The 15418-nt window shown below is 21.2% G+C and overlaps 1 protein-coding gene across 1 annotated transcript in view; it reads left to right on the plus strand.

The window, feature by feature from the left end:
- LOC127279676 (uncharacterized) overlaps positions 1-15418 on the plus strand; it is a 74411-nt gene that overhangs the window by 58167 nt on the left and 826 nt on the right. Inside the window, exons 8-9 of the mRNA XM_051302191.1 lie at positions 8071-8244; positions 13862-13946. Of these exons, the coding sequence (XP_051158148.1) occupies positions 8071-8244; positions 13862-13946 (259 nt within the window). The remainder of the gene's footprint in view (positions 1-8070; positions 8245-13861; positions 13947-15418) is intronic.

The following is a 15418-nucleotide window of genomic DNA, read 5'->3' on the forward strand; positions in this document are numbered from 1 at the left end:
TTTAGAATATTATATATATATATATATATATATATATTTTTTTTTATTTTTTTTATTTTTATTTTATTTTATTTTTATTTTTTTTTCTTTTTATCTATAGTAATGTAAATAAAAAGTGTTTGATAAATGATTTCAAAGATTAGTTTAGTAGAATAATTTTGATAAAATATAATAAAAAATTTATAAGCTATTATTAAAATAATATTGAAATAATTTTAATTCAATTTTTGAGTAATAATAAAATTATTTATTTAGACTAAAAATAATAATTCAATATTATTATATTATAATGCAAATTATATTATTTTATATAATTATATAATAAATAAAATAAATTTGAAAAATATTATAAATAATAATAAATTAATTTAATCCCCCCCCCGCCTCCCAAAAAATATACGACAGTTATAATGTATTGGAGTATAGAAAAAAGAAACAAATATTCTTCTTTTGATTTGTAAAAATCGGGATAAAAATATCATACAGCATTTGTCTTTTTGATAAGAAAGTTTATTTACTGACGATGGTACAATCCTCTAAAGATTGCAAAACTCTCGATTGTTTTTCACCGATACTGACATAATATTTTGTAAGTATTGAAGGTCTGTTTGCCCTACCTATTATAATATATGACAACGTTAAATATATATATAATACAATTATTATAATTATCTTTATGAAAAAAAATGTAAAGTTAAAAATAATTAAAAAATGTATTAAAAATAATTATTTTTCAACATAGGTAATAAAAACTCTTTTTTTTGGTCTTATAATTCTGTATCAGAAGTGACATAATTTTATATCATTAAAGTGTTAATTGATTAATAATATTTATTATTATTATGCATAGAAAATAATTAATAACTTTAAATGAAAAGAATTATTCAATATATTTGTGAATATAACTGTAATTGAAAAATTTATTCAGAAATATTTCTCTAAATGAAAAATTGATTTTTAAGGGCAGGTTATTTTTTCAATAGGCAAAAAAATAAATATTCAATAATTGAGAATGAAGGTAGATAATATTATATTTTATAAAAATTTCAAAAATAAATGTTCAGTAAAACTTTAAATTTTCAATATTAGAAAAATCACTCTATATAAACATTCATTAATATTAAATTAATAATTATTTTATTATTATTATTAATTATAAAAAATAATTGAAAAATAAATTAATTATAATAATAATAATTTTTATTATTATTATTATTATTATTATTATTATTATTATTATTATTGTAAATTATTAAGTAAATTAAAATAAAATAATATTAAAATATATGAAATGTATTTTCAATTAATAATGTGTGATTTGTAACTGAAGAATATTCTTTTATAAATTAGCATATAATGTTTTTTGATTTATATTAAATTTTATGCCACTTTTATTCGTACAGTGATCGTCTATTAATTTTTTTTTTTTTTGCATCGTGGTGATTAAGATGACTGGCAAAAAATAAAGATTAACTCTCGTGCATCTAAAAGGATCCACTGTTTAATGATTAAAAACAAATATGAATAGCATGAAAATTTAATATTTTTATTTTGGAAATTTTAAATACATCATTATTTTTTATCAAACAATAATAGCATAAGACATAATTTTTTTTTATATAAAAAAAAATTTGCTAATAATGAATATTGTTATTTATTGATTATTAACAATTAACAATTAATAAATAACTACTATTTTGCAAAAAAAATTATTTAATTCAAATAATTGTTTACTTTACTAATATCAAATAAATATTTACTTGAATTAAATATAAACTATATTTGAACCAATAATTTCTAAACAAATACCATTTAATTGATTCAAATAATAATTATTTAATATAATTAAATATTTGAAAATAATGATATAACCGATTATTTGTTTTAAAAAATATTGAAATTTTAAAATAATAAAGTAAAATAAATAATTTTTTTAATATAAAAATATAATAATAATCTGTTATAATAAATAACAGAATAAAAAAAGTTTAGTATGACTTAGAAATTTCATACAGAAGAAACTTCTTGTGACGATTTGACAAAAATTGTTACATAAGTTGAAAATATAGAAATTTGTTATTTCAAGGAAAATTTAATTAACAATATGACTCATCTATTTTTTTTTATTTTTATTTTGTTTATCATTTTCATAAACTTTGATCTTCGAGAGTTATTATAAATGTGAATTAAAAATCCGACTTAAGAAATTCGAGAGTCTTGAATCTACTTCAAGAGTAATTTCCGGTGTCATATTTTGAATTTAGTTTCCTGAGTTGCTAAAAGTTTCCGGTTCTCTCAATCGATAATACCTCACAGTTTCTTTAAAGAGGAATTTAATCAGATTTCGGACCTTAAATATTTTAAATTAATTTTTGTATACAATTTTTTTTTTCCTATTAATTTTTTTTATTTCTCACAATTAAAACTATAAACTTATAATTTAATAATAATATTTTTTATGTGAATTAAAATTTTAAAAACCTCTTTTGCAAAAAATAGTATTTACATAAAAAATATAGTATTTTTTTAAATAAATAATTTATATAATATTAATTTAATATATTAATATAATAACTTTTAATAATAATTAATAAATTTTTTTTTGAAAATAATTTTTGTTCTGGATAAATAATTTTTTTTATTATATTACTGAGAAAAAATTAATTTACAAATTATTTTTTACTGGATGGAAAAATAAGAAGTATTTTAATTAAATTTTTGATAATTTTAATTGAAAATTTTTTTTAACTATTTTAATTAATATTTTTTCTTAATTTAAATAAACATTTATTTAAAGAAAAATTTGAATTCCTCGTTTACTTAATTTTTATCACAAAATTAAATAAAAAAGAAATAAAAGTTTGTCTAAGATTTTTTTGTTTTATTAAATTTATCTTCAATTGCAAAACCTTCCTTTTTGTTGTTTTTGTTTCTCATTTAATTGTTGAACCTTTGGATTGTCAAATATTAGATTTTCATTCACCCTGAGGAAGTAAAGTGTAAAAAAAAAAAGAAAAAAAAATTGTTTCTCTTTGGTCCATAGTGGAGGCAACAGATAACAGAGAGAACTTGGACAATAAATGTCAATTAGGCAGCACTGGTGCTGTGATAATTCAAAGGAACCCGCTTGCCTTCATTGATATTGTTAGTGCGTTTATGTATCGTGAAGTGTTCGTCACGAAGAGATAATAACTCTTCTTCTTTTTTTTTTTTACGAGAAATTCTTTGAAAATATCAACAAAATTTTATTTCTTTTTTCCGATCAGGTAAATAGCGTTGAATTATTTTTATGGAGACAAAATTAATTTTCAAAGCAAAGGCTGTAATTTTATTTTCTGTTTATATATAGTTGAACATTCTTATAAAATTAATTTTAATTTTATTGAAAAATTTCAAAAATTTATAAGTGAAAAAAAAGGATTATAAGAAATTCTATAAAAAACAGTGAAGAAAACAAAAGATGTTTTAATTTTCTATAATTGAAAAATTATCGTCAAAATCATTAATTCCCACTCAAACCGATAAGATAAAAATGTCGAATGGTTTTTGATAAGGTGAACAAAATCTTAAACCTTTTTTTTATTCTCATCGTCATATGGAAGGATGTATAGTTTTTTTATTTTTATTAATTAATAAATTTTAATATGAAAATATTGACAAACAAAAAACGATTTGGAAAAAAAATATTTTTTTCAAATTATAATTTTTTGTTTTAAAAAATTTTTTGCAACGTTTCTCGAACAATTTTTAAAAGAATAAATTTTTATAAGTTTATTACTAAATAAATAAATAAAATGAAAAATTTGTAAGATAAAAATTAATTATTATTTTCCAAATAAAAAATTTTTTTGTCTATTAAACTTCACCGACGTTAATTTTTTGCATACAAATTATTTTTTTAAATTGGTGATTGAGAAAAGTGGAAAAAAAAATTTTAAACAGAAAAATATTTTTTTCTAAATAGTTGATCATAAACTTTAAAAATTTTTTTTTCAATATAATTAAAAAATAAATTTTCAAAAGAAAATAAACATTGAAAAGAGTACTTTCATTATCTATCATAAAAGTCGTCTTGTATTAAATGAAGTGATGATTCAACCTTTTATTGCAAGTGTCTTTTATCCTTTATATACGATAGAAAGAATAAATTTACATTAATTTTTTTTTTTTTTTGTCTTTATTATTGTGAAAGTAAACCATATAAACCGTGTTTGAAAAGTTGTTCATATATAAATTTTGTAATTACTAAAATGTAGTCATAAAACTTTTTAAGTTGTTTTTGATTATTAGTTATATATATATATATTGGAGTTTGCCGACAAAAAAAGTAAACTCAAGCATATACTTTAAAATTGTTGTAAACTTTAGAGAGAGAGAAATCGCATATAATTCGGAATTTCATATAAGTGTGTAACATATACTTAAGTACTTTCGTTTTTACATTTAATAATTACTCTTTATTTACAAATGGCTATTTAACAAAAAAGGCTGATTTTTTCTACTTTAAAAAACGTAATATCGCATTTTCATTTATTTTTCTAGCATTCCGTCACTTTTTTTTATTATTCAAATTTTTATGATGTTATCTATAAAAAAAAAATTGAAAAAAAAAAATTGTCACATTATTCCTTCTTAAAGAGAAAGGAAGCCAGATAAATGTCTGTCAGTCTCTTTTTATAATTTAAAATCCCGTAAGAGTCCAAAGTCGACTTTCTGCAATGAATGACAGTCTATTTTTAATCTGTAAATATTCTAGTTTAAATGCAATTGTTAAAACAATCTGCGATATGTGAAAATAATTGTTTTTCATTTAAATGACAACATTGAAAATATTAATTTTTAATAAAATTACATTAATTATTAATTAATTTTTATTTTATTGTATTATTTATTATTATAATTATAATTATTTTTTATTTTTTTATTATAATAAAATAATAATAATAATATATATAATAAATAATTATTTATTACTATTTTTCGATTATTTTTCATTTATTTATTTGCTATTTATTATATTTATTTTGTTTATTTGTTATTCTTATTTTTTATTAAATTTATTTTCTCAATTGTGTAGTTTTACAAAATTTCACAAATTTCTTATACAGCAATATACAAAATTATTTTCTATTATTATAATAGTAAAACAAATAGGGTCAGGCAAATGCGAATACTTCTAATAAAAGTCGGCTACGGACCGCAATTTGGGGACTTGAGGAATTTGGGATTTTCAAAAAGGTGGGGTTAAAGATGGGGTATACAGAGCGTAAAAACTATAAAAAGGTGTACGCAGGAAATCTAAATAAAAAATAAAAAAAAATAGTAAAACAAATATAAACAAAAAATATATTTTTTAATTTAGTAAAAACAAATTTTATTTTTTGATCTTCTTTATTTTATAATGGTCATTTAAAAGTAAGAGAAAATTTTTTTTAAATAAAGACGTGCAATAGATAGGAGAAGTAATTACTGAATAATTATTGATAATAATTATGTTTTTTTTTTACTTAGAGGAATAAATATTAACACTTCATATTGATTAAAAATTATTTTTGCATAACAAGTTATCGTTATCATATTATAAAAAAGCAGGAAATGATTTAAAAATTATTGAAAAAAATGACTAAAAATGTCTTTTATATTAATAAAATTAATTCGTTATAATTCTGCAAAATTAATTTCATTCAATAATTTATCATTGTTATAAAAGTAGATGTAATATTGTTTTATAAATTTAATAAAAATCAATTCTCAATAACATAATTAGTTATTAAATTAGGTATGGAAAATATTTAATTTATTTTCACATTACTTGCAAATGATAAAAGAGAAATTAATTTTAAAAAAAAATATGCATATTCGATTGTGATATGATTAATGATTCTGAGAAAACGGATAAAATATATGAATAGCTAGAAATATTGAAAAATTGTAATTTACATACATAATTATAAAAAGTAAAACATATATGACTCCTTCGATTTAATTTTAATTTGATTTATTTTCTTGTATAAATTTAGAGCGCATGAATTTCTCATAAAAATCATTAATTAGAATTTTTTATTTTAAACTAGATATTATTTTCTATAGACAATTTTTCGAATTAAAATTTAAGAAATTTTCTTTTTATACGAATTTTTATGTAAAAAAATTTTTAACTACCAAGTTTTTTGTTTGGCGGAATTTTTATTTTACAGCTATTTTCTTTACATGACTTTTTATTTAAAAGAATTTTAGTATTAATCAAATTTTAATTTAGCAGAATTCTCATTCCATCGAATTTTATGTGATTCGAATTTTTAAATGACAGAAATTCTAATTCGACGATTTTTAATTTGTCAGAATTTTTATTTGTACGAAATTTAAGACGCCGAATTTTCATTTGTCCGAAATGACAAATTGCCGAATTAGAATTTTTTAAAAATTGACCAATTAAAAATTATCAAAAAAGTCGTGATTGGTCAATTTTCAAAAAATTGCACCGAAATATTTTTGTTGATTACTTGTTCGGTAACTTGTAATTTCGGACAAATGAAAATTCCTCGGAAAATTTGGTGTCTTAAAAATTCATAAAAATTCGTACAAATTAAAATTCGATGAATTGGAAATTCTGTCATTTAAAAATTCGAATCACGGAAAATTCGATGGAATGAGAATTCTGCTAACTAAAAATTTGATTAATACTAAAATTCTTTTAAATAAAAAGTCATGTAAAGAAAATGGCTTTAAAATAAAAATTCTGCCAAACAAAAATTTTGTAGCTAAAAATTTTGTTAAGTAAAAATTCGTATAAAATTTTTTTTTTTCAATTTTAATTTGAAAATTTGTCTAGAAAATAATTATTTCTAATAAAATATCTACTTTAAAATAAAAATTCTAATTAATGATTTTTATGAGATAATCATGAGCCCTAAATTTTGTTAAATTGTTTAAAAAAGAAATTTAATTCTTTCAAGCATTATCATTGTCGCTGGAAAAAAGGAATTAAATTCTACGATAATTGAAGCGAAAATCAATTTGTAAAAATGAAGAATTAAATTACATGTCTCTAATTTTAGGATTTTCATTTCATTTTCGAATTTTAACGTTTTTCATTCAACTGAAATAATTTTTTATTTAATAAAATTGCAAAATGAAGCTCCTTTTAATATATTTTCATTACTTTATATATAGAGGCATTTCATGTGAGATTTTCATCGCAAAAAAATTTTTTTGTCTAGGGTATTTTTTTCGAAATCTTTATGAAAATTTGAAAGAAAAAAATACAAATTCTGATAAATAAAAATTCGAACAAATAGAAAATTTCGTTAAATGAATTTGTGCGGTTAAATAAAAATTCTATAATATGAAAAATCGTTAATACGGGAATTCTGTCAAATAATAATTTCAAGAAATACGTCGGTGAAGTTCACAACGTTTATTATCAACGATTAAGAAAAGAAAAAAAAACGATTAAGAAGAAAAAATATTTTCCTATGCAAATTATTATTATTTTTGATCTACAAAATTTTTTGCAACGTTTCTTGATCAACAATTATTTGAAAAAAAATTTGTAGGCAAAAAATTAGTTATTATTTTTTAAGTGGAAAATATTTTTTTTTTTTGAATCGTTGATCATAAACGTTGTTAACTTCACCGACGTCAAGAAATAAATATTTTTCGAAAAGAAAATTCTCAATAATGAAATTTTGCTGAATAAAAATTCATTTACTTATGAATATTTATAAGAAAATAGGTATTTCTTTTCTATTTTATTTTTTGATAAAAATGATAAATTCGCCATAAAAAAAATATTTTTTTATTTTGTATAAAGATTTCGAAAAAAATTAATATCGAATGAAAAAATCTGACGTGGAATGCCCGTTATGTGGTTTTCTTTGCTTTTCTGAAAAAGCTTAAGAAAAAAAAAGAGTGTAGAGAATAATTAAAAACGACTATCTAGTAATTAAGAGCGAAAAAAAAACAATCTCCATCGGTTTATTGCTTGCTGGCGGATTAAATTGCATGATTATATTGAGAATTAGAATTAATGTCCTCTAATCGTGCCTTTCTCTTTTTTTTTGTTTACAGCGACGTCAGCATTAATTCTCAAGACTGAGGCAGAGGAGAATCATTTGTCGAGTCTATCTGGTGACAACTTGGGTTCAGAGGTGAGAAGAGGATACGAAAACGCAGTCGCGGATTTCTCAACTCCAGTTATGGATTCGGCGCAAAACATGTTGAAGGAACCAGACTACATCGTAGGTCAGTGTCACATATCATTTTTTTTTAAAGTTTCATATATTATTAAAGTTCATCTCAGAAAGTTTCATATCACATAACTTTCCATTAGAAAATTTTTCAATCTCAATACGCTATAGTAATTTCTCTCATTTTCTCATTGCGGATTATTTCATTGACTCCAAAGTGTATATATATATATATATATATATGTATATAAATACAAGACTCCTCTGTTAGGCAGTGAATCGTGTGATACTTTTTCTTGCAAAAAAATATTTATGTAGCTCAATTTTATTATAAAAAAAAAATTGTTGGAAAAAAAATTAAGGAAATAAAAAGAAATTTTAATTGAAGACATATTCAAGATATGGCAGTTTATAATAATGGTAATTTTATATTTGATACTATATATACTTTTAATATTATAGTAATTTAGTAGCCTAACTACAAAAAAAAACTTAACAAAATAGCCATAATTATACGAATTTTTATTCAGTAGAATTTTCATTATTGAGAATTTTCTTTTCGAAAAATATTCATTTCTTGACGTCGGTGAAGTTTACAACGTTTATGATCAACGATTCAAAAAAAAAAAAAATATTTTCCACTTAAAAAATAATAACTAATTTTTTGACTACAAATTTTTTTTCAAATAATTGTTGATCAAGAAACGTTGCAAAAAATTTTGTAGATCAAAAATAATAATAATTTGCATGGGAAAATATTTTTTCTTCTTCATCGTTTTTTTTTTTTTTTTTTTTTCTTAATCGTTGATAATAAACGTTGTGAACTTCACCGACGTATTTCTTGAAATTATTATTTGACAGAATTCCCGTATTAACGATTTTTCATATTATAGAATTTTTATTTAAAGGCAAAAATTCATTTAACGAAATTTTCTATTTGTTCGAATTTTTATTTATCAGGATTTGTATTTTTTTTAAATTTCATAAAGATTTCGAAAAAAATACCCTAGACAAAAAAATTTTTCTGCGATGAAAATCTCACATGAAATGCCTCTATATATAAAGTAATGAAAATATATTAAAAGGAGCTTCATTTTGCAATTTTATTAAATAAAAAATTATTCCAGTTGAATGAAAAACGTTAAAATTCGAAAATGAAATGAAAATCCTAAAATTAGAGACATGTAATTTAATTCTTCATTTTTACAAATTGATTTTCGCTTCAATTATCGTAGAATTTAATTCCTTTTGTTTTAGCGACAATGATAATGCTTGAAAGAATTAAATTTCTTTTTTAAACTATTTAACAAAATTTAGGGCTCCTGATTATCTCATAAAAATCATTAATTAGAATTTTTATTTTAAAATAGATATTTTATTAGAAATAATTGTTTTCTAGACAAATTTACAATTTTCGAATTAAAATTTAAAAAAAAAATAATTTTTATACGAATTTTTACATAACAAAATTTTTAGCTACCAAATTTTTGTTTGGGAGATTTTTTATTTTACAGCTATTTTCTTTACATGACTTTTTATTTAAAAGAATTTTAGCATTAATCAAATTTTAAGTTAGCAGAATTCTCATTCCATCGAATTTTTCGTGATTCAAATTTTTAAATGACAGAATTTCCTATTCATCGAATTTTAATTTGTACGAATTTTTATGACAAATTAAAATTCGGTGAATTAAAATTTCTGCCATTTAATAATTCGAATCACATAAAATTCGATAGAATGAGAATTCTGCTAAACTATAATTTGATTATACTAAAATTTTTTAAAATAAAAAGTCATAAAAAAAATACCTGTAAAATAAAAATTCCGCCAAACAAAAATTTGGTAGTTAAACATTTTTTTACGGAAAAATTCGTATAAGTAGAAAATTTCTTTAATTCATTTTTTTTTATTATAGAATTTTTAATTAACCGAAAATTCAATTAACGAAATTTTTTATTTGATCGAATTTTCATTTAACAGAACTTTTAATTGTTCGAATTAATTTCCGTCAGAGATTTTTTTGCCCCGAATTTAAAAATTAAACAATCAAATGAAAGTTGTGTCAAATAAAAATTCTGTATAATATGAAAAATCGATTATATATGGAAATTCTATGCAATGAAATTCTACCCAATTAAATTTCTTTGAAATCCCTATTATGTTAAATGAAAATTCAAAGAAATAAAAATTCTAACAAATAAAAAGTTGAAGAAATTAAAATTGTGTGAAGTGAATTTTCGGTTATATTTAAAAATTTGTGTAATATAGAAAATCGTTTTGATGAAAATTCTGCAAAATACTAATTCGAACAAATATGAGCCAAAAGTTTTGAACGTTCAAATGAACGAAATATTTTTTTCAATCAATAAATTATTAAAAATTATGATGGCCATTTAAAGTAAAACAATAAATTAAACTATCATTAAATTAATAACTTCTTTCTAGATATTTAAAACAATATTTTGTATTAAAATTCGTACTTAAAGAAGTTGCAAAAAAAAAAATTTCGTTCATTTGAACGTTCAAAACTTTTGACTCATAACAAATAAAAATTCGGCACAAAAATAATTATGACAAATTAAATAATTCCATAAAATGAAAATTCTAATTAATGATTTTAGAACATAATAATGCGTCCCATGTATGCTTTTTGCATTTTTTTGTCGAGTAATTTTCAATTGATCGTTGTTCGCCATGAGAGAAATGGAAAAAGAAAATTAAAATAATTTCCTATGTCCTTATATTTGTAAATATTGTCCTGAACACATTCTTATCGTAGTATGCAAAAAAAAAAATAATATATTAATTGGAGCGAAACTGACACGAAACACACAGTTGCCAAATGCACTTTGATTCAACACTATTTATCTTGTCTTCGGGTTCGTGTGAATGTATATGATGTATTCCACGCCAAAGTGTACGTCCATCTGCAATTGCATCTCCGATTTTTTTGAGATTTTTTTTTCTTTTAGTACTAATTGAGACTGGCTTCCATGAATTTTTAAAATTTTTTTTTAGCAAGCCGTTTTTTCGAGTTATGGAATTTTCAAAATTGGAGACTTTTCATGACTTTTAATTTTTGAATGCTCATAACTTCCTTAAAAATGCATCAATTTTAAAAGTATTTTTTTCAAAATGTGTGTTTTTAAACTTACTTTTCAAAAAAAAAAAAATCGAATATTTTTTTTAAATGATATTATTATCAAATTTTTGAGTTTTAATGATAACAAGTCATTTTTCTCATTTGACGTACTGATCGATTTTTTTTTTAATTTTTCAAAAAAAAACTACTTCTTTTTACGAAACTTTTAAGCCTAGCCCGATAATGGGCAAACGATTTTTACAATATTTTCGGAATTTATTTATTTACATTTTTAAAAAAAATTTTAATTTTTAAACAATTTTTGAATTTTGTATTTTTTAAAAATATTTTTGTTTTTTTTTTATACTACGTACTTTTATGTATTTTGATGCGCTGATTACGAAAATCATAGTGACAATACCCAAAAATTTGATTTTTATGGTGAAAACCATAAAAAAGTAGTTCCAAAATTTATGGTTTTTTTCAGTTTATTGGGTAAAATTGTAAATATCTCGAAAAATATGAAAAATTTCAAATTCAAAATTTGTACACTTATTTAGCACCACTATCACTACAATTTACCGAATTTTGAGAAAAATCCGAGACATGACTGCGTATTCTCATATGAAATGCCTCATATACATAAATAATAATTTCAGAATCAACTCTATGTTAGCTGCCAGTTAATTGTTGATCGTTTTCATTCATGCCTGACCATTTTCCACATTACGTATTCACATCTATGAATTTACTACATTTATTTCCGAGAGATATCAAGATATAAGGTGTTGCGCTCGTGTTTGTGAATATATTAAGCATAATAGCCACATGCCTATATTCATTTCCTTGCGCGTACAAATGATTCATGCATAAATGCATATAAAAGTGTGCGAAGAGTCTTGATATTTACAATTTGAGGAAACGACCGCGGAGAACATTTTTGTTTACATTTAGGATTTATCTTGATTCATGAATTTGCAGATTTTTGTTTAACTGTAATTATAAAAAGAGATTTTAAAAATTAAATTCCTTTATTAAAATATACATTTTATCTGACTTAACGAAAACTGTAGTTTTTCCATTGAATGCAATTTTTTTTTTTACAATACAAATTATCAAATAATTTTAGATAAAATTTTTTAAAAGTACATAATTGAATATTTAAAGATTTACAATTCAGATTTTTGAAATTAATTAAACTTCAAGTGATTTTTAATTGTAATTTTTTGTTGATTTCTGTTGATGAAGAATTTATTACCTCCCTGAAGTTGGCTTCGACGCTAAGCGCCGAAAATTGTTTTTCGCAGAATCAAAAATATCAAAACATTTTTTAAAAAGATCCACACAATGCCTTGAGAAGTATTTTTCAAGGTATTATTTGGGATTGAAAAATTAAAAAAAAAAATATAATTTAAAATTTTTGATTCTGCGAAAAAGAATTTTCGGCGCTGAGCGTCGAAGCCAACTTCAGGGAGGTAATTTATTAGAAATTATAGACAAAAATTAAATTTCAAAAGTTTTTAATTGAAAAATAGTTTCAAATAATTGAATTTTTGAAGAATATTATAAAAATCATTCAAAATCATTAAATTTTGAGATACAGTTGACATTTTTAGAAATAATTAAATTTTAGAAGGTTTTAAATTGAAAGTTTTAAAAACTTAAACATTTTTTTAATTAAAATATACTTTCAGAGAATTGAATTTTCAAAGAATATTATAAAAATTATTAAAAAAAATTGAATTTTAGAAGTGTTAAAAATGAAATTATTTTTCAAAAAGTTTTAGATGATAAATTTTAAAAGATTTTAAATTAAAATTTTTGGTAATTTTATTTGATTTTTTAAAAATTGTATACAATTGTTGAATTTCATAAAAAAAATTTAATTGATAAATAATTTAAGACAATTGAATTTGTGAAGAAATCCATTAAAATTATTAAAAATAATTAATTTATTTAGAAAATTTCAGTTAAAAATTTGTTAAATAATTGAAATAAAGAAGATCTGATGAAAATTTTTATTATATATTAAAGAAAGATCTATTTTGTTTAAAAAATTTGGAAAAAAAGTCGAAAAAGTCGCTTCTTATTCAAATAAATAAAAAAAGTCGTATTTTCAAAAAAAAAGTCAAAAAAGTCGTATAATCCGAGGCCTGCAATAATCTTTTTTCATTTTTTCGAAATTCGATTGACAGTTAATTTTTCGATAAAACGATATAAATTATAACTATAATACTTCCTGATTTTAATGAGACAAATTTTGTTTTTCGACATAAAGGTCATTTTTCTTTATGACAAAAATTGAATACGATCTTTGAATTGGGATCCGCATGAAACTATTTATAATTCTTTGCACTATAGTTCCTTAGTCATTATACTTGGTGTCCAAAGTTCAGTGTGTCACATTTGTATTCATATATTGCATGAGACGAGATCGAGAGAGTGAGAGAGAGACTGAGATTTAATTTTAAGTTTTATCGAACTTTAAACGATTTTATTATACAATACCTTTGCTTGAAATAAACAATTTTTTTTTTGAAAATGATTTTAAATTATAAAATAATAAATTTTTTTTTTTTTCTTGTTACAGATTTCATTTTACCAACCGTCCTGATAGCCTTGCTCTTCGTTGGCAATGCTGTCATTGTCTATGTCATTTTCCAATACAGAAAAAGGTGAGAAATATATTTTATTCTAGACCAAATCTATCTCAAATCATGAAGGCAGTTCGAATGGTTGCATTGAGAATTAATTTCACAAAATATGTTTTTTCTCTACTTGAAAAATAAAGAAACACGAATTTTTTTAAAATTTTAATATTTTTTTTTAAATTTTTTTTCTAGGCTTATTTTTTCATTTTTTTATACTTTGGAAAAATATAATGAAAACCAATAAATGTTAAAAAAACAATAATAATTGAATTTTTGGAAAGAAAAAATTTTTTTCTGAAAAAAGCCATCTTTTTTTCTCTACAAATTTTTAGTAATAGAGAAACAAACTAAAATTTTTAAAAATTACGAGAGGTTTTAAGGAAAAATTTAAAAACAATTTTTTTTCTCCTTAGAAACTAAAAAATTCGAAATTAAATTTTTAGAAACGCATAATTAATGTCTAAAATTAATTTCTTAGAATTTTTATTTGATAAAAATCCACTAGATATAATTTACTTTTAGCTGCGGATTTTCAGTTGTTCGAATTGAAATGGTGGGTTGGGGCTATTATACTCAGTAAAATTTGTTGATTTAAAAATATCCTCAACATTTTTTTTCTATAGCTTTTGCTATGTGAAATCTTTTCTGTAAATAGACTAAATTACGATAATAAATAGAAATACTAGAAAACTCTTCGAAATTCAGTAAAAAAAAAAGTTTGCGAATGTGCAAAAAAAAAAAAAAAAATTTCAGACTTTCATGATTTTATGAACATTTTCCTGCGTTTTGACAAAAAAATAAAGTAATAACATTTAGTGCCCTCTCTATTAAAACTGTCAAACAATATTTACACCAAGTTTCAACTTTAAACATTTCAATATAAATATTTTATTAATTAAAAACTGGCGCTGAGTATAATAGCCCCCGTTTGTCGGTCTATAAAATTGGTTTAATAGAAATTTAGTTTAAATAAAATTTCAGCAAATAAAAATTCGGCTAAAAGAAAATTCTATCAAATAAAAATTCTAATAAATTAATTTTAGGCATTATTTATGCGTCTCCATTTCAATCGTAAGAAGTACGTATGAGTGTATAAAAACCCTAAAAATTTGTAGAGAAAAACCTTTTTTCAGAAAAAAAATTTATTGTTTTTCAATATTTATTGGTTTTTGATGATATTTTCAACAAAAAAACTGAAAAAATAAGCCTATAACCAACTAAATTGGCTTGAAAATTGTACAAATAAATCTTTCAAAATTTGGTGTAATAAATTTTAAATATATTTTTAGTTCTGTGAAAAATAATTTTTTTTTTTTTTGAGATTATGTTATGGGATAGAAATTATGTTAAATCAGAAATTAGTTGAATAGAAATTGTTCGATATGAAAATTTGGCTCATAAAATATATTTTATAAAATTTGGCTAAATGAAAATATTTGCTAAATATTTAAAATATCCGTAAAAATTACAAAGAAAAATTTTTGTGAATCAAAAAA

This window comes from Leptopilina boulardi, unplaced genomic scaffold (assembly GCF_019393585.1).
Source record: "Leptopilina boulardi isolate dan_hultmark-lab unplaced genomic scaffold, ZJU_Lbou_2.1 LbouV2_221, whole genome shotgun sequence".
NCBI lineage: Eukaryota > Metazoa > Arthropoda > Insecta > Hymenoptera > Figitidae > Leptopilina > Leptopilina boulardi.